This window comes from Rhinatrema bivittatum, chromosome 16 (assembly GCF_901001135.1).
Source record: "Rhinatrema bivittatum chromosome 16, aRhiBiv1.1, whole genome shotgun sequence".
NCBI classification, from domain to species: domain Eukaryota; kingdom Metazoa; phylum Chordata; class Amphibia; order Gymnophiona; family Rhinatrematidae; genus Rhinatrema; species Rhinatrema bivittatum.
Window position 1 is genome coordinate 30,488,651 of NC_042630.1, and position 17,655 is coordinate 30,506,305.

The 17,655-nt window shown below is 47.4% G+C and overlaps 1 protein-coding gene and 1 long non-coding RNA gene across 12 annotated transcripts in view; one reads left to right on the top strand and one right to left on the bottom strand.

Moving 5' to 3' along the window:
• LOC115078070 overlaps positions 1–499 on the top strand; it is a 200,033-nt gene extending 199,534 nt beyond the window's left edge. Inside the window, exon 5 of the long non-coding RNA XR_003853061.1 lies at positions 83–499. This is a non-coding gene — a long non-coding RNA (uncharacterized LOC115078070). The remainder of the gene's footprint in view (positions 1–82) is intronic.
• TARS2 (threonyl-tRNA synthetase 2, mitochondrial) overlaps positions 1–17,655 on the bottom strand; it is a 138,777-nt gene that overhangs the window by 37,129 nt on the left and 83,993 nt on the right. For 10 of the 11 annotated variants that reach the window (XR_003853060.1, XR_003853059.1, XM_029580682.1 and 7 more), the window contains 7 exons: positions 15,071–15,135; positions 9,202–9,280; positions 2,879–3,025; positions 2,209–2,307; positions 1,304–1,470; positions 1,030–1,192; positions 597–734 (listed from right to left, as the gene is read on the bottom strand). Coding sequence is in view for 9 of the 11 variants with exons in the window: in XM_029580682.1 (XP_029436542.1) it covers positions 597–734; positions 1,030–1,192; positions 1,304–1,470; positions 2,209–2,307; positions 2,879–3,025; positions 9,202–9,280; positions 15,071–15,135 (858 nt within the window). In the remaining 2 variants the exon portion in view is untranslated. The remainder of the gene's footprint in view (positions 1–596; positions 735–1,029; positions 1,193–1,303; positions 1,471–2,208; positions 2,308–2,878; positions 3,026–9,201; positions 9,281–15,070; positions 15,136–17,655) is intronic. The other variant, XM_029580686.1, reaches the window with a different exon arrangement.

Below are 17,655 nucleotides of genomic sequence, written 5' to 3' on the forward strand. Positions count from 1 at the left end.
TATTTTTAATGTTTAAAACAGATAAATAAAAATTGTTAAAAAAAAAATTATAAATGCCAAAATGTTAATTTGTTTCTACTAGGTCACAAACACTGCTGTACAGCCCCTTCCGCATCTCTGAAGGACTGAAAAAGAAAGACACTGAACTGCCTATACAGCACAAATAGGTTGGGCTCAAGTCACCCCACACGCCACTCTACTGAGATCAGTCTGCCTCTCTGAAGGAGCGCCTGCACCCATTTAAGAATCGCCTTCTGTACACAATCTTAAGACAGGACACCAGCACTTCATTCTCAGGTCTGGGATTCCTGCTACCGTAGTCTGATGTGACTGGCCAGGGTCAGGTCTTGTGGGGTTTGGAGGCCTGACAAAGAAGGACTGGAGGTGCTGCACTAGCAGGAGCGGGGCACTCAGGCAATGGGATACATCTGGAAAGGTGTAGAGGAGCAAAAACGAAAAAAAAAAAAAGACAGGAAACAACTGGCAGGCTGGCGAAGCCTTCAACATTACACAGCACAAGTACGATCTTCTACCCTAGAGGTGGCTGCACACCGCACGACTCTCAGAGTAAAAGGTGATTTGAAAAAGCCCCCTACCTTCTCAGCTTGATCCCAGAGCTCAGCGTCGCCCAGGAAGTGATCTGGGCGGGTGGAGAGAGAGAAAGTGAACGTGAACCCAAAGATGGAATATACGGCCTGCAAGAACTCTAGGCAGCCAGCGATCTCCCCTTCCAGCTGTGGTCAGAGAAAGCAATGAGAAGATGGAATCAGTACCATGTGTGATCATGAGAGGGCTCAACTGCCAACTCCTGTCCAGCTGCAAGGGATTCATGTACATCTTCCTAAAGGACTGGCAAGGTTTCACTGCAATACTGTATAAGAAATAAACAGTTTCTCCCCGTTTCCTTCAACACCATCCCCTCCCACAGTCCTGATGTAACTTCTGGACCTCCTGCATGCATCTGGGGAGGGAATGATCAGCTCTTGGAGTGCAGAACTACTGAGCCAGTGAGCAGGACATATCCCTTACCTGTTCCATAGTGCAGAAAATGTGAGCATCATCCTGCTGGAAACGACGCACACGGGTGAGGCCCGACAGCGCGCCCGATGGCTCATTCCTATGTAGCACCCCGAAGTCAGCCAGCCGGAGGGGGAGCTCTCGCCACGACCGTGGGCGGTGGCCAAACATCAAGCTGTGGGTAAAAAGGGACAGGGGGCCATCAGGCCTGCAGTTTCAGTAACAGAAAGACCCTTGGTAGCCTTCCTGTTCAAGCCGTTTACAAGAACCAAAGTTACAGACTCACCAGTGACCCGGGCAATTCATGGGTTTCAGGGCAAAGGTCTCATCCTCCACGCTGAAGGCGAACATATTCTTGTTATAATGCTCCCAGTGACCCGACCTCTCCCACAGCTTAACGTTGTATATGTTTGGGGTGATTACTTCCACAAAGCCACGTTTCTGGTACTCGCTCTGCAGATGGTCAGAGAAAAGCCAGAGGGAGGCGGTCAGGCAAGTCAGCCCATGATGCAGAGGAAGAAAACACAAGGAATGAGTCAAGGACATGATGCCGAGCCCTCGTATAGTGACAGGTCCCATGACATAAGAGGACATTATCGCAAAAGATTGGAGGCTGTGGATTTCTGCCATGTCTTGTCACCAAAATGACGCTACTCCGTGAACATAGTTTCAGATGGACTTGGGGTGGGAGGGGTCCGGTCTTCATGACTTTTTTCCTTTTCCAGGTTTAAGTCCCTAACCATATCTTACTGGGGTGCAACATGAGGATACGAGTCAGTAAAAAGGCAGGGTACCATGTGCTGAGGAAATGGTAACTTGGGAAAAGATTAAGTCATGGGGGTGCATGTAATAAACTCCATTTTTCAGAGATATAGACCTCCTTCCTTCCTTCCCCAATAGTTTAGCTTAATTTGTGATATTCCATATATCCATGGGAAATCAAAGAGGTGTACAGTACTGTTGCTGTCCCTTCAGAAGGGGCACCAACAATAGCAACAGAGCTAAGCTTTAAAACTTTTAACAAGATTACTGAGAGAGCAACAACAGAGTTTATGGAGGTACAAACCACATGCCATAAAGCTGCGACCGAGGCATTTCCATTTCTTGCTGAAGGTCTCAAATGTCATGTATTTTACCCTGTGGCTTAGGTTCACACAACAGTGTACAAGTGCAAGATTGCTGAAAGCACACCTTTATGAAGTCTATCAGGGTAGTATAGATTCGAGCTCCTCTGGGCAGAAAGAAGCAGCTGCCAGGGCTCATATCATGGAAGAAAAACAATTCCTGGTCCTAGAACAGAGGAAGAAAAAAGCGTTACAGATACAGACCAGTGAGCTCTCTCAAAAGAGAAGGGACCTTAAACATCTCTAGAGCACTGATACTCTGGAACCTAGCTGCACAACATGACTACACCAAGACTTCTACTTTACTTACATTTTTTTTTCCAATTCTACTGCTAGATGTTGATCAAGTATGTTTGAAAGTTCTAAGGAGCAGAGACTCAAGTGGGAATGCATTAAAAGCACCTCTTCAGCTGCAGCCCCTAGGCTAGCGACTCCATGCAAACATGGATAGGGACTTGCCGGGAAGCCTCATTCTCCACAGACAAAAGGGTTCACATAGGTTTCTCGCCCTCTCCCCACCTTTTTCATATAGAAACATTTGCAAAAGTGTGCAATGTATGCCACAAAACACCCAAAAGAGAGAGTGTACATTTCTATGAATGGACTATATCATGTCTCGAGGGAAAAGAACTGTAGCTTACAGTATAAGCAAAGGCTTCTTAAAGTATTTTAATCGCATGTAAGAACGTCATGCACTTGGCGAGGTAGAGACTGGAAAGATAGTGGACGCCCCTCACCTTCCCTATGGTGCGGTGGTCTCGGCTGCTGGCCTCCTCCTGAATCCTTCCCCATTCTTTTAGCTGCTTGCCATCCGGGAAGGAGATGCCGTAAACCCTCTGCAGCCTCTCCTGGCAGGGATCTCCATTCCAATAGGAAGAGGAATTCTGTCCGCAAAGGGGCATAAGCTGTAACTTTCATGACAGGGCAAGAACAGAACAACTATCTGGGTGCAGTGTGGGGCTGAGTCTAGATACTTAGAGCATTAGAGCAGTAACTTGTCAGCTTTGCTCCATTTATCCCCTTGGTGTCTTAATATTGTTAGTTTTGGAGGAAAAAAAAAATGAGCACCTTAGACAATGGCCATGACGTTTGTTCCTACACATAACAGCCGGTATCCGGCTGTGGTCTCTGGACATAGCAAGGCAGATGAAAGCATGGGTCTCTCCTTATACAGCCTCGCCCTCAACAGTAAGGAACTAAACCAGACTTGGAAATTTAAATTCTAGACGTTGCCAGTAATTCTCTCATTCGCCCTGTTTTCCATACCAAATTGTAGAGAAGTAGGGCAAATAGAGTATAAACTCATTCATTTTATTCCTTTTCTACCGACAAACAGGAAGAGCTTTTAAAAAAAAAAAAAATCAAGACTATAATCAAGTGCTTCTTGACTTTAGGCAGACAGCCTAGCAGGTCTGGCCTTTCAGGTTATCCACAGTACATATTCATGAGGTGCTGACATACATTGGTCTAAAGACCATCTATATATTTTGATTATGTGGAAAAACCAGGCTTGTCGGGTGTTCTCCAGGGCTGGTCCTGGGTAGCAGACTAGAAAATATTGCTTGGTGAGCAAAGGGTGTTATGTTACCATGTACACAATGGCCTGGGGCTTACGACTTCATTCAGGAGCTTCTACGTCATGTAAAGTCTAGAACGGTGGACTATCTTTGCTAATAATATTCAGTACAATAAAGTTATCACATCAAAAGATCTTCAGTTCCCTGTACGTACCCAAATCAGTCCAGGACTCCTAGGTTTTGCCTCCCTGCCAGCAGATGGAGACAGAGAAAGTTTCACCGACACTGTATATAACCCAGTGTGCCACCTGCAGTGTTTCTCTGTCTCAAGCAGATGGTAGATGGTACAAAACCCGCAGTTCAGCAGTCAGGAGACTGTTTTGGATTTATGAGCCTTCCTCCCAGGGTCCTAGTGTGTCCTTCCGTCTGGTCGAGGTGGACGAGCTGGGGGTTGGTGACCCTTTTGTATGCTCGCTCCTTTCTTCTGTGGGGTGTAAATCTGGTGGTCCAGATCCCTCCCCTTCACGAGGCTGCTGAGGCAGCTGCAGGCTCAGGGCGGCTGTTTTCTTTTAGTCTGTCCCTTTTTTAATTTGGCAGATTTTCTATTTTTTCTGCTAGCAGCTCTGTGTTCCATTCCAGGGAGTAGGTATTGTAAGTCTGGTTCTTCACTGATCTGCCAAGTGGCTTACGCTCTTGGAACCTGAACCTCTGCATCAAAGGAAAGTATTGGTTTCTATGTATCTTTATTTGTTCTCAGAGTTAAAAAAATAAAAAAAAAGACAGAACAAGGAACTAGATAGCCATAGAGGAATCTGTGCAGCAAAGAGGTTCCAGGGGAGGAAGCTACCTTAGCAGCTCAGGGCACTCAGTGATGGGGGGTTTTCCAGCAGCTTCTCTGCCTGTGGAGGAGAATGGGTGTTGGCTCCGTGGCAATGAGGGACTGTTCCCCTGCTTGCCATTGAGGTGCTGGTGGTGCCATGGGTGCGAGAAGGAAAAGCGTGTGCATACAGCAAAAGCATTCGGGGGTCTGCGTCAAGCATGGCTGCACTGGTAAAACAAGCCTCCCGGATGATGGGATCTAGCACAGAGGCTTTTCCCGTCAGCTCGGAAATGGCTGCCATTTTCAATTCCCTAGCAGTGTCGGCAGGGGAATCCCTTCAACTATCGCCAACAGTTCCCTGTCCCGCAGATGTGCAGAGGCGCACTTGCACTGAAGAGGAGTAGAGGTCTTCTGTCAGTTTTAATTTGCTTATGTGCAAAGCATATTTAGCGAGATACTGGCTCTTGGCCCTAGTCTCTATGGATTCTCGGCCAGTCAAGATACCTGAGCTGTTGAGAAGCTCTTCAGGTCGATGATTTTTTGTGCAGGATGTTAAACTGATCTAGGCCTAAACACGCTGAAGGTGCAGGCAGGCTTTACTTAGCCGTGTGGTAACCGCAGCGGTTCTTTTCTCATGTGCATGTGTGCTTGTGTGTAAGGCCACGGCCTAGATTTCAGCGTGTACATCTGCGATCTAGACTTGAGCATATATGAACATGGCCTATAATAAGAGCACAGTAGGTCACAGTCTCTTAAGACTAGTAGGTCACAGTCTCTTAAGACTAGGTCACAGTAGTACACGCACAAGTAGTACTTGTGCGTGTACTACTGTGACCTAGTCTTAAGAGCGCATATTTGCATGTGTCCTGGAGGGTTGTGTGTGTATGCCTAGGTGGCATTGGTGTGCTCACAGCAGGCTGCCTAGAGCCGAACTTCAGAAGAGCTAGGTGCCGGGGACGAACAGGTCCACGTGCCTTGCTATCTGTGAGGCTTGGCATCTGATAGCAATTCAGTCTTCACTCTCACTCAGTTTGTGTCAGTGCTGTTTAGATGCTCAAAGCAATTTGACTACTACAGCTTTTGCCCATATTGGAACATTCCCTCAGCCTATGGTGTCTCTGGAGGGGGAGTGGAGTGGGAGGCAAAGCAATGGTCAGTTCTCCCTTGTTCCTGAGGGCAGAAGTTTCCCTGAGAGAGGCTGGAGAGAGCAAGGTTGGGCCTATGGACTCTGGTATAGATCCAGCCTCCTCTTCCTGGGTGAAATGTTTCCAGGGCCTGCAGACCTTTCTGCAGGGGTGCCCAGTTAAGGCGAAGCAAGCTACTATGTAGGGATCACGTGCTTGGGCCTATCATCTGTCAGTCACGGCATGCAAATGCCGCAGGGAGGCTGTCCCTGGTAAAGTTCAAGGGGGTGTGGATCATGAGACATTGGAGGATTCCGATGGGGTACTGACTTTCTCGCTTCTAGAAGAGGGAGAAATTGCATATGATTGAGAGCCGCTTTGGACTCCACTCTGATTTTTCTTTTTTTCAGAGATGTCTTGCTGAATTTGTTGGCTCAGACCCTGAACACGCTTAGTGTGACCGGAGGTCAATTTTAAGTTAAGCATCCTGTTTCTTTCCCCACCTGTATCCAATTTAAGAGATATTGGATTTAAAGAAGGTAAATGCAGCTCTCAAGGTTCCCTGTTTCCACATGGAAAATCTGAAGTCCAACTCTGAGGTCCATCATAGCGGCAGGACACAAGGGAGAGTTCTTGGCATCTCTCGCCTTGATAGAGGCAAATCTGCACATAGCTATCAGGCTGGAGCTCCTGAGGTTCATGGTCCTAAGGGAACATTTTTGGTTTCAAGCCCTTCCCTTTGGCTGGCGACGGCTCCACGAACCTTCACTAAGGTGATGGTGGTGGGGGCAGCCACACTGCAAATGGAGGATGTGTTTGTGTATCCGTGTCTGTCGACAAACGTCATTTGATTTTGCATGAATAAGCCAGTCATCCAATCAGTACAAAAAGGTACTGATGCGTTTGAAGTCTCTAGGATGGGTGGTGAACCTAGCAACAAGCCATTTAGTCCTCTTACTACCTCTAGAGTAGCTGGGAGCTCAGTTCAACACACTAGTGGAGAGAGACTGCTGAAATTGCTGAGTCAGATTAGGCTTCTGCTAGAGCTTTCAGTGCCCAAGGTCTGGGACTATTTACAGGTCTGGGTTCTATGGCATTGACATTGGAATTAATGCATTGGGAGTTTGCACATATGCAGCTTCTCCCGCTGGAATCCATTATTGGAAGAGTTTCATCTTCCTCGTCCATTAGAGTGGGAAGTCAGGGACAGTCTTTCGTGGTGCTTACTTGCACCAGTCTCGAGCGTGGTGCGAAATTGGATAATTGTCACCACCGATGTGCAAGCCTCTCTGGCAAGATCAGTTGATGCAGGGCCAGTGGTCGAAACAGGAGGCCTCTGGCCTAACAATCGATTAAAGACGAGAGCGGTGCATTTCATGTTGCTTGCCTGTCTGCCAAGGTTACGCGAACTTCCAGTACGGATCCTATCAGACAATGCAACGATGGTGGACTACATCAACTGTCAAGGCGGAACCAAGAATCAGGCAGTAGCTCAAGAGGCCTGGGAGTTGATTCTTTACGCAGAACAGCACTTGGAGCGGCTGGCAGTGTCTCACATCGCTGGAGTGAACTACGTTCAGGTGGATTTTATCAGTTGGAGAAAGTTAGACCCCGGGGAATGGGAGCTGTCAGAGGCAGTGATGTGTCTCATTCATGGAAGATGGGGATATCCCGACCAAAGAAAACACCAAGGTGTTGTGGTTTTTCAGCTGCTGAACAGAACACGGTACAAAGGAAACTCAGCTCTTGTGCTGCCGTGGACGCGAGGGATTCCTTCTTTGTCTTCTCTCCCGGGGCCTCTGGTGGACAAGGGATAATGGCAGTTAGGGAAACATCCAGGCAACCTGATCCTGGTTGCTCCAAAGTGGCCACATTGGCCATGCTTCCCAGATCTGATCAACATATCCATAGATGGTCCCCCTGAAGTGCAGACATCGGTTGACTGTTTTCCACCAAGACCCAATATTTTTGGGTCTGGCGACTCACTTCTGTCTCGCAGCTTCGCTTCTGAGAGAAGACCACTGAGATAGAGTGGATATTCCAAAGCGGTTATTTCCACCTTCTACATCCTTGATGTAATTGCGAATGTGGAGGATTTTCGAGCCCTGGTCTGCTGTTGATGGAGTGCAGCCTCGGTCAGTTTAGGCTACAGTGTCGCATACTTTGGCTTTTCCTCAAAAAGAGTTAAAGGCCAGTCCTTTGACCAGAACCTGAGTGTTCAGGTAGCGACATTGGGTTGTCTCCAGGGTAAGGATGTTCTATGGTTCCTTCAGGAAGCTAAGAACTTGTGTCCTCAGATGCAGAACATTTGCCCATCTTTGAATCTGAATAGAGTCCTTAGAGGATTGTGAGAGGCTTTATTTGAACCACTAAAGAGAGCTATGGTTAAAGACTTGAATCTTACAGTGGTTTTCTTAGTTGCTATTTGTTCAGCCAGGAGAATTTCGGAGCTAAAGGCGATGTCGTGATGAGATTTCTTCCTACAGATGTCTGATTTGCGGGTATCTTTATGCATAGTGCTTTCTTTTTTGCCCGAGGTAGTTTTGGTGTTCCATCTTAGTTAGACAATAGAGCTTCCAGCTTTTATGGATTTGGATTCCTCTGTACCTCATGCGGGGGAGCTTAGGCTCTTAAATTGGAGGCATGCATTATTGAGGTATCTAAAGGTCACGTATGATTTCCATAGATCGATCTACAAGAGAGGAGATGCGTATCACCTTTCTGTACTGTGGAGAGGTCCAGAGAAGGGAAATAAGTCATCTAAAGCTACAATTGTGTGGTGGCTGAAGGAAGCGTTCGAGTCTACTTTCATTTCTAAAGGGTGCCAGCTGCTGGAGGGTTCAGGGGTGCACTTGACACATTCTCAGATTACTTCCTGCGCTGAGTCACATCAGGTGTGTCTGCATGAAATTTGATGGGTGACTACTGGGAAGTTGTTGCACACTTTTGCTAGGCATTATCACTTGAATCTCAGGGCTCTGGCTTTCATGTGCTTTAGTGAGAGTGTTCTACGAGTGGAACTCTCCATGTCCCATCCGAGTTAAGGGGAGCATAGGTACATCCCAGGAGTCTGGACTGATATGGGTACAGACAGGGAAAGGAAAATTGTTCTTACCTGCTAATTTATTTCCTGTAGTACTACAGATCAGTCTGGACAGTCCACTGCTCAGACTGTTGGCTTTGTATATAGTGTGGAGTTGCTGGAGGTTTTTAATACTGATCGCTTATGTTAAATTTGGGAAACAGTTTTCCATTGTCCTTTTGGGCAACTTCACCTTCTTCTCGCTCATTGGAGGGGAGCGAGTTTGCTTAGAAGCTTGGTTAGAAATTTATGGTTGTTGCTGTCATCTTGGCTTGGGTACAGGTCAATACTGAGGGACTGTAGGTGGCACAATGGGTTATGTACAGGGTCAGTGAAACTTTCTCTGTCTCCATCTGCTGGCAGGGAGGCAAAACCCAAGACTGATCTGTGGTACTACAGGAACAAAAATTAGCAGGTAAGAACCAAAATTTCCTGTGTTACCACACGATGCCAAGTTTAGTATGGCAGACTCAGCATACTAACACTCATGTGACCAGAGGTATTACACCTCACAGACCTTCAGGAGCTTCAGAGCTTTGATTTTTCCCGTGTGTCTCACATGAGGGCCATGGCAAAGGTCAACCAAAGTTCCACACCTGAGGAAAGGAAGGTCCAACTCAGATTGCTTCAACAAGACATGCAGCAGAACCAAACATTTTTAAAAAGTGAAACTACACAGCGATTCTGTTTCAGAAAGTGATGCGCTCATTCACAGAGTGAGAGGGAGAATGCCTGTCATCTGCACCTGGGATTCAGGATTCAATATGCAAGGGTGTCGTGCTCTATGCCCCTGGCTAATGCCTCTAGTTGTAGTGACTGGGGTGGAAGAGACGGGGGTTGTGTAGAATAAAAGCGGGAAGTGATGAGGAGCATGAGGCAGCGGGGCAAACTCTCCCCTCCCCTGCCACACTATAGCATGCTTAGATTAGCTTCTATATAACCCAAGGCAATCTTTGCAAAGAATGCATTCATTTTGAATCCAAAAGGAAAATTGGTTCTTGCCCGCTAATGTTTGTTCCTGAAGTACCTCAGATCAGTCCAGACAAGTGGGTTTTTGCATCCCTACCAGCAGATGGAAGCAGAGAACAAAACTATTGCACTGAAACATAACCAGGAGTGCCACCTGCAGTCCCTCAGTATTGACCTGTACCCAAGATGTCTACCTTAAAACAAACCCCAATAAACCTAGGGCAAACAGATACTTAAATTTTGTAGCCCCCTGAAAACTAGGCCCTCTTAACCTAACAAAAAGCACATCTCAAACTATGTACATTTCTCATTACTCTGAATATATCACATATCAGCTCAGCAACATCCAGAAGCGAGGAAGTCTTTCGAAAGATTGGGGGGAGGGGGGTCAGGACTCTGGACTGATCCATGGTACTTCAGGAACGAAAATTAGCAGGTAAGAACCAAAATTTTCCTTTCCTGTTCATACCGTGGATCAGTCCAGACAAGTGGGATGTACACATGTCCCTCTATTCCGAGTCGGAACTCGAAAGACCTGCGCATAACACACTTTCCCCAAAATACGCCTCCCCCGGCGCCCGCACATCCAAGTGGTAATGTTTGGTAAAAGTGTGAAGAGACCATGTCGCCACACGACAAGTTTCCTGCCCACAAGGTTGCCTGTGCCCTAGTGGAATGCACTCTCAACCCCTTCGGCACCGAGCAGCCCTTGATTTGTCACCTTAAGATATTGCAAAAGAATTCTGTGCACATCCAACAAGTGAAGCTCTCTCGACATAGGAGCATCCGCAGACAATTCAGAAAGGCTGGTAACTTAATCACCTGGTTAAGGTGAAAGGAGGAATCCACCTTAGAAACCGTACATAAAGAAATCACCTTCTCTGAAAAATGCAGGAAAGGGTTCCTAAATGACAGTTTGCAGCTTGGAAATCCTTCTAGCTGAACAGAGCCACTAGGAAAAACAACCTTCATGGTTGAGTCCTTTAGAGAAGCCCTCCTAACCGGCTCAAAGGGAGGACCACACAGCACCCGAGGAACTACATACAAATTCCATGCTGAACAAATCTTCTGAACAGGAGGACACAGATGTTTTCCCCCTTGAGGAAATGAACCACATCTGGATGAGACGCCAACAGTCTTCCCAGAATTCTACCTTGAAGGGAACCCTAAGACTGACACCTGAAACCCGAAGGGAATTATAGGCCAAACCCTTAGCCAAACTGCTTTGCCTAAAGGCTAGAATCAGTGGAATGTCCACCTTCAAAGGCTGCACCTTGTTCTGTAAACACCAGGATTCAAGGACTCTCCACACTCGGACATAAGCCAATGATGTGAAAGGCCTCCTTGTCTGAAGCAAAGTCTCAATCACAGGCTCCGAATAACCTTTCAAGCGGAACAGTCGCCTCTGAAAAGCCAAGCCGCTAGACAGAAGTGATCCTCCAGGTCTGAAAATACGGGTCCCCGCTGCAACAACTCCTTCAGATGGGCTACTAGACAAAGAAGGTCCGCCAACCATGACCAATGTGGCCATTCAGGTGCCACCAGAATCATCTTGCCCGGATGAAGCTCGATGCACTGCAGCACTTGAGAGGCCAAGGTCGAAACATGTACAGCAACAGGTGTGTCGGCCAAGGTTGAATGACAGCATCGATGCCCTCTGATCCAACCTCCCTTCTGCGACTGAAAGAAAACAGTCTTCACATTTCCTGGAGTCGCCATGAGGTCTACCACTGGTCTGTTCTACTTGGCCTGAATCAAGGGAAAAGCCTCCACCAACTCCCACTCCCCTGGATCCAGATGCTGTCTGCTGAGGATGTCCGCCTGCACATTGTCCACTCCGGCCACAAGGGAAGCTGCTATCCTTACTAGATGTTTCTCTACAAAACAAATAGCGCTGGAGGTGCAAGAACTGGATGACTCTTCGTTCCGCTCTGATAGTTGATGTACGCCACTGTCGTCACATTGTCCAAGAACTCTCGTACCAAATTGCCCTGGATGAGCGGGAGAAATGCCAGTAAGGCATCGAACACTGCCCTGGTTTCCAGCTGATTGATGGACCAGGTCGCCGCCTCCTCTGACCACGGGCCGATTTCCCTTGACAAATCGCCTGAGAGACTGGCATCTGTGGTCACTTCAAGGTCCATTCCTTTCTCCAAATTGTGCTGAGACACAGCCACCATGAGAGACTGGATCTGACCTCTTCCGGCAAAGGAAGCTGAAATTCCTCCGCAAGCGGATTCCAACAGGAAGAGCCCTCTGCAGAGAGCGCATGTGAGCAAAGGCCCAAGGAACTAATTCCAGTGTAGAAGCCATGGAACCCAGTACCTGTAAATAATCCCACCTTTCCCTGGCCCTATGTGTCTTTTGTTTTAAGTTCACTGAAGAAAAAAAAAAGGATTCTCAAGAAGCAGGGGAGCAGGGCTAAGGCAGTATAAGCGGCTACAGTTCTTCTCTGCCGGGAGGCAGGTAAGGGGGGAGGGGGTGCAAATTTGTTCCTCAGTCAGGCCCAGGGCTGTTTTCAGCTCTGGACAGCGTCATGTTTCTCCTCGTGTCAGCAGGGACTATTTTTAGGCCCGATCACGCTGGCATGCCGCCTCCCACACAGCGCAACAAAGTTTGTCACAGTTGCGGTTCTCGTCGCACGGTCCTTGATTCGGCCACGTTTTGCCATAAATGTGTTTCTGGAGGGGGTGGCTGGGCTGGCTCCAGAGGCCCCGGGTGGGGTCGGAGGAGCCAACGGCCATTTTGTCTACAAGTGCTGGGAGCCAGGTTGCTGTTTCAGAGCCTCAGGACTCACCTCCCATGTTTCCCATGGAACAAGACCCTGCTGGTGCAAAGGAAGGGAATAGGCAGGAGGATGCGGACTTGGACCCTTCTTCAGATACAGAAGCTTTTTCAGTGGATTTTATCTTTCTGCTCCATAAGGCCTATTTGGCCAGGAAGGGAGCAGGGACCAAGAGGCCTTTATCCAGGAACTCCCGAGCATCCAAGAAGCCTAGGCAGACGGAGTCTGGAGGGATCCTGTGGGGTTTGGGTCTCAAGCGTCCGTGGTGGAAGAAGACATGTCAGATGAGATGGATGATCTGGTCAGATACAGGGAAGGCCAGTGCATTCAGGCAGGGTCTCTTGTTAGCATATTAATGGATCCAGTCCAGGATCCTGTTATTGCATTGGAGGATCCAATGCAGCACCCGGAAGAGGTCCTGATCGCAGATGGTGACTATCTTCCAGTGATCTGCCTTCTCCGCTGGGATGAGTTGGGCCCGCTAATTCCCCAGGTTCTGGAAGAACTGGGGATTAAGGTCACTCAGGAAGATTCAGATAATGAGGGTGCTAAACCCAGTCCTGGAGAGATTACAGGGGCCCCCTAAGGCTTTTCCATTGTCTAAGATGTTGAAGAAGTTGGTGGATTGAGAGTGGGAATCTCCTGAAGCGGGCTTGAAGGTAGCCAGGGCTATGGCTAAATTATATCCCTTGCTGGAACAGAAGGAATCGTGGAAGGTTCCCAAGGTGGATTCTGCAGATACCAAGAAGACAACCATCCTGGTGGCAGGTGCTGCTGCTGCTTTGAAGTATATCCAGGATTGGAAACTGGAAATCCTTTTGAAGAGGCTGTTGAGGTTTCGGCTCTAAGCCTTCATGTGATGGTCTGCGGAAGTCTGCTGCAGAGAGAATGCTTCTGCTGGATGAGGAAGGCGCACGATAAGTGGTCGGGAATGGCCGTTGAGGCGGGAGTGACTGTGGTGGATGCCCTGTAGGACATGATCCAAACTTCCACCAGAAGTATGGTCTCGGCAGTAGCGGCGAGGAGACTCATATGGCTACAAAATTGATTGGCGGATGTGTGGTCTAAAGCCCAGCTGTCAAACCTCCCCTTTATGGGAAAGCTGCTGTTTGGAGAGGATTTGGAATAGATCATGAAGCAATTGGGGGAGTCAAAGGGTAATAAGTTGCCTAAGGACAAAAAAAACTCCAAGAAGTTTGTTTTTGGTTTGTTTTTTTCTCTGCGAGCTCTGTTCCAAGAAGAGAGGAGGTTTCGCGCTAGCAGGAGCCTTGTGCTGCCAGCGGCACAAAAACAGTTCAGGCAGACAGCTGTCCTTTCAAACCCAGCACAGGCCTTCAAGGGACAGTAGCCCCCCAAGGGGGAGGTGGAAGTAAGATTGGTCAATGAAGGCGGGCTAGTCCGCTCCTCTCCAGAGGCTATTGGAATGCTGTCCCTTTTTTTTTTTTTTTTTTACAAGGAGTGGACCAAGATCACATAGGACCAGTGGGTCCTGGAGGTGGTGAGAGATGGCTACGCCTTAACATTTTCTCGTTTGCTCAGGGACGCCTTTGTAATCTCCCGCTGCATTTCCTAGGGCAGGTGAGAGTCTGTGCGGGAGACATTGCAACGGCCACAGCTCCTGGGCGCCATTGTTCCAATGCCGTCTCTGGAGAGGGGCAGGGTTGATACTTTGTGGTGCCATGGTTTCAGATGGAGACATTGCACACGGTGATAGCAGTGTGCAAAGGGGAATTTCTGGCATTGTTGGACTTGATGGAAGCCTATCTCTATATCCCCATTCGGGCTGAACACCGGAGGTTCATGGATCTGGGGGAGCATTTCCAGTTTTGGGCTCTGCCCTTTGTTCTAGTGACGGCGCCGCAAACATTCACAAAGGTGATGGTGGTGGCAGCAGCACTTGGAAAGGAAGGTAGCCTGGTGCACCCGTACCTGGACAATTGGCTTGTATGGGCGAAATCGGAAGTGGAGTGTTGTCACTCAGTTCAGCAAGTCCTGCAACTCCTGGATTTTGTTGGGCTGGGTGACGAATTTGGAAAAGAGTAATTTGAAGCCGCCCAGTCGTTTGGTATATCTGGGGGCACGCTTAGATACTTGGTTAAGGAAGGTGTTTCTGACTACGGAAATGGTAGTCAAATTGCAGAGTCAGGTCCTTCGGTTGCTGCAGCTGTCTGAAGGACCTGTCCTTGCTTCTGAAGGAGACCAAGTGCTGAAGGTGCCAGGGACCCAGAGAAGGTAAGGAACCAGGACCCTTGGCTTTCATCCCTCCCTGACGATGAGGGCTGAGCCAAACCAGGGATCTCCAACCTCCTGCTCTACCCCAGGGATGGCCCATGAAGGAACGTAACACCTCAGGGAACTGAAATCTCCTTACAATTTTTTTTTTTTTTTTTGAAAACTCCACACCGCAGGTTTGCACCTCTACCATCTGCTGGAGACAGACAAATACTGAATGACTGCAGGTGGCACTCTGTTATGTAGCAGTGCCTCAAAGTTTTGTTCTCTGCCTCCATCTGCTGGTAGGAATGCATAAACCCACTTGCCTGGACTGATCTGGGGTACGAACAAGAATGAGCATGCAAGGTTAGCGATGCGATGTGCAAGTTCTTGGTGGTCACCATCTGCAAATGTTTACCTGTACACAGTCACTATTGGTGTTTTCACCTTCTCACGAATAATCCTCATTTTGAACTCGTTGTGCTAAAGAAATAGAAAAGCTCAGGCTAGCATTTGTTTTTATTATTTTTGTATCTCGGCAGTCTCCTTTTGGGTCCTCCAGTTCAACTGGTACCAGCTCTTATCAAGCTATAGCATTATAAAACGTCATTCACAATTACCCAAGGACTGCAACTCAGCCTGGCCAATGCAGCGACAGTTCTCAGCTACAGGCCACCAAATGCTATTAAGTAGCGAGCCATGACTCCACTAGCCCTCCTCCCCTCCAGGGGCTGTGAGCGTTGCCTTCACAGCATCCCCACACCTGTATGGCAGCATCCAACATTTGGAACAGAGTGGGCCCCAGCGTCAGTTCCTTCACCTCAAAAGAACAGTTTCCCTGTAATACTTCTGCATTTTATAAACAAAGTTTGTAATTTGGGGATGATACTGAAGGTATGCAATATTATCTTACATTATCATGTAGGTAACTCACTTGGAATTTTCTAAAATAAGCATATAATAAATGTTTTAAATAAAGACAAGGGAGCCAGTGATTTTACCAATGACTTGAGTGCTGCTAATAGTGAGGTTCCCCATTTACTGCAGCAGCAGATCATTAACACTGATTACTAGTTTCCTAGGGCAGGGCAGGTTTCTCTATATTTCCAGCAACAGTCCCAACAGTTTACTAGTCTTGCTGATGGAACTGATTCACCAGCAGGTAAAGCAAAGTTGATCACGTGTAACGGGTGATTTCCGTGGACAGCAGGGCAAACATCCACATGATTGGGTGACATTATCCGATGGCGCCAAGTCAGGCAGTGGTCTCTCAGAGCTCTGGAATTCTAGTCTTTTCCTGCTACCTTAGCACCAATGCCACCTCAGTCTTATTCTCAACTGAAGCAGATTTCTTGACACACACACAACGCTCTTTTACAGTCCAATATGTGGAGTGCTTTTTCTTCTGGCATATAGGTGCTGGCTAAAAAGAAAGTAGTACTATAGCCTGATTGATATGAAAAGAAGAAAACTTTAGGAAGAAACTTTGGATGCATTTTTAGAAGGAACTTATCCTCAAATAGCTGAATGTAAGGCCGATATACTATGAGTACCTGTGGCTCACTCACCTGCCGGGCAAACATGGTGATAAGGAAGATCACCTTCCAAGTAACGAACTTTGTATTGGTCATATCTAATGGTTCAAAATGAGTTTTCCTTAACTGGCCTAAGATAAAAAGTTTAGATCCCACTGGACCAGAAGTGTAGTCACTGGAGGGTTGAGGTTTCAAAGGCCTTTCATGAACCTGGAGATGAGAATGTTTTGGGAGACTGGTTTTCCATCCACATGCTGATGGTAATCCAAAATGGTGCTCAGATGGATCCTGACTGAGGTTGTTTTCAACTTGTCTTCATTAGGTGGAGTAGATAACACAAGCTATGTAGCATGGAAGAGTGATAAGGATCTGCATTTTGATTTGCACACCAGCAAGAAATTTTCATCTATTTACTATCATAGGACTTCCTTGTGCTAAGAAGACTGCTTGCAAGGGTGGTGGAAAAGAAAAGGCTCCTAATCATGTCTTTCAGCATCAATGTGGTGAGAGCTAGAGAAGTGAGAATGGGGTAAATTAAAAATCACTGGTTCTTGTGAGAAGAGTTGGAAAGATGGGGAGGTGAATGGGCAGTTGCACTGAATCTTAGAAGCCAAGGGAATCATATTTGCCTTGACCAAAACAGGGCAACTAGGATCATGGTGGCCTTGTCCTTTCGCAGCTTCAGAATTGTTCGGAGATGAGTGGCAGTAGAGGAAACGTGTAAATCAGACCTTTGGACCATGGAATTACAAATGCATTGACAAATCAACTGAGATGAAGGGATCTTCGAATAGAAACGTGGTAGCTTCCAGTTGACCTATGAAGCAAAGAGATCTAGATCTGGTGGGTCACACCAGTTGAAGAGACCACTCTTGGGTTTGTAATTGTTTACTCAAGGTGTCTGCCAATTGATTGCATTTACCTAGAAGATAAAATGCCGTAAGCGCATATTCCTTTGCACAGCCCAGTGCCAGATTGCTATTGCTTCCTTGCACAGCTTATAGGAGCCTATTCCACCCTGCTTGTTTATGTAGAACATGGTGACTAGATTGCCCATTCGTACCTGTAAAACCTTGTTTACTAATTATCCAAGGTTTGAAGACCATCAAGGCCCTGAAAATCACTGTGAACGCCAATAGAATCTTAAGTAGCCATGTGATTGAGGTAAGCTCCCAACCGTGAAGCGGTGCATTTGTAGTGAGGATGAGGCGCACGTTTTGCATATGAATCTCCTGCCGCATGAAGGTTCTTTTCACTTAATCACCATGTCAGTAAGTGGATTTGCTCATGGTTAATGGAAACTCTTCTGGAGAGGGGATGCAGAAACTGATTCCACTGTTTGCACAAGTGCTATTGAGCTGGACGCATGAAGAAATGTGTTAGAGGAGTAACTTGTTGCGTGGATGCCAGATGCCCGAATAGCTGAAGAAAAGTCCTAACAGTCACCTATGGTCTTGTCATAATCATG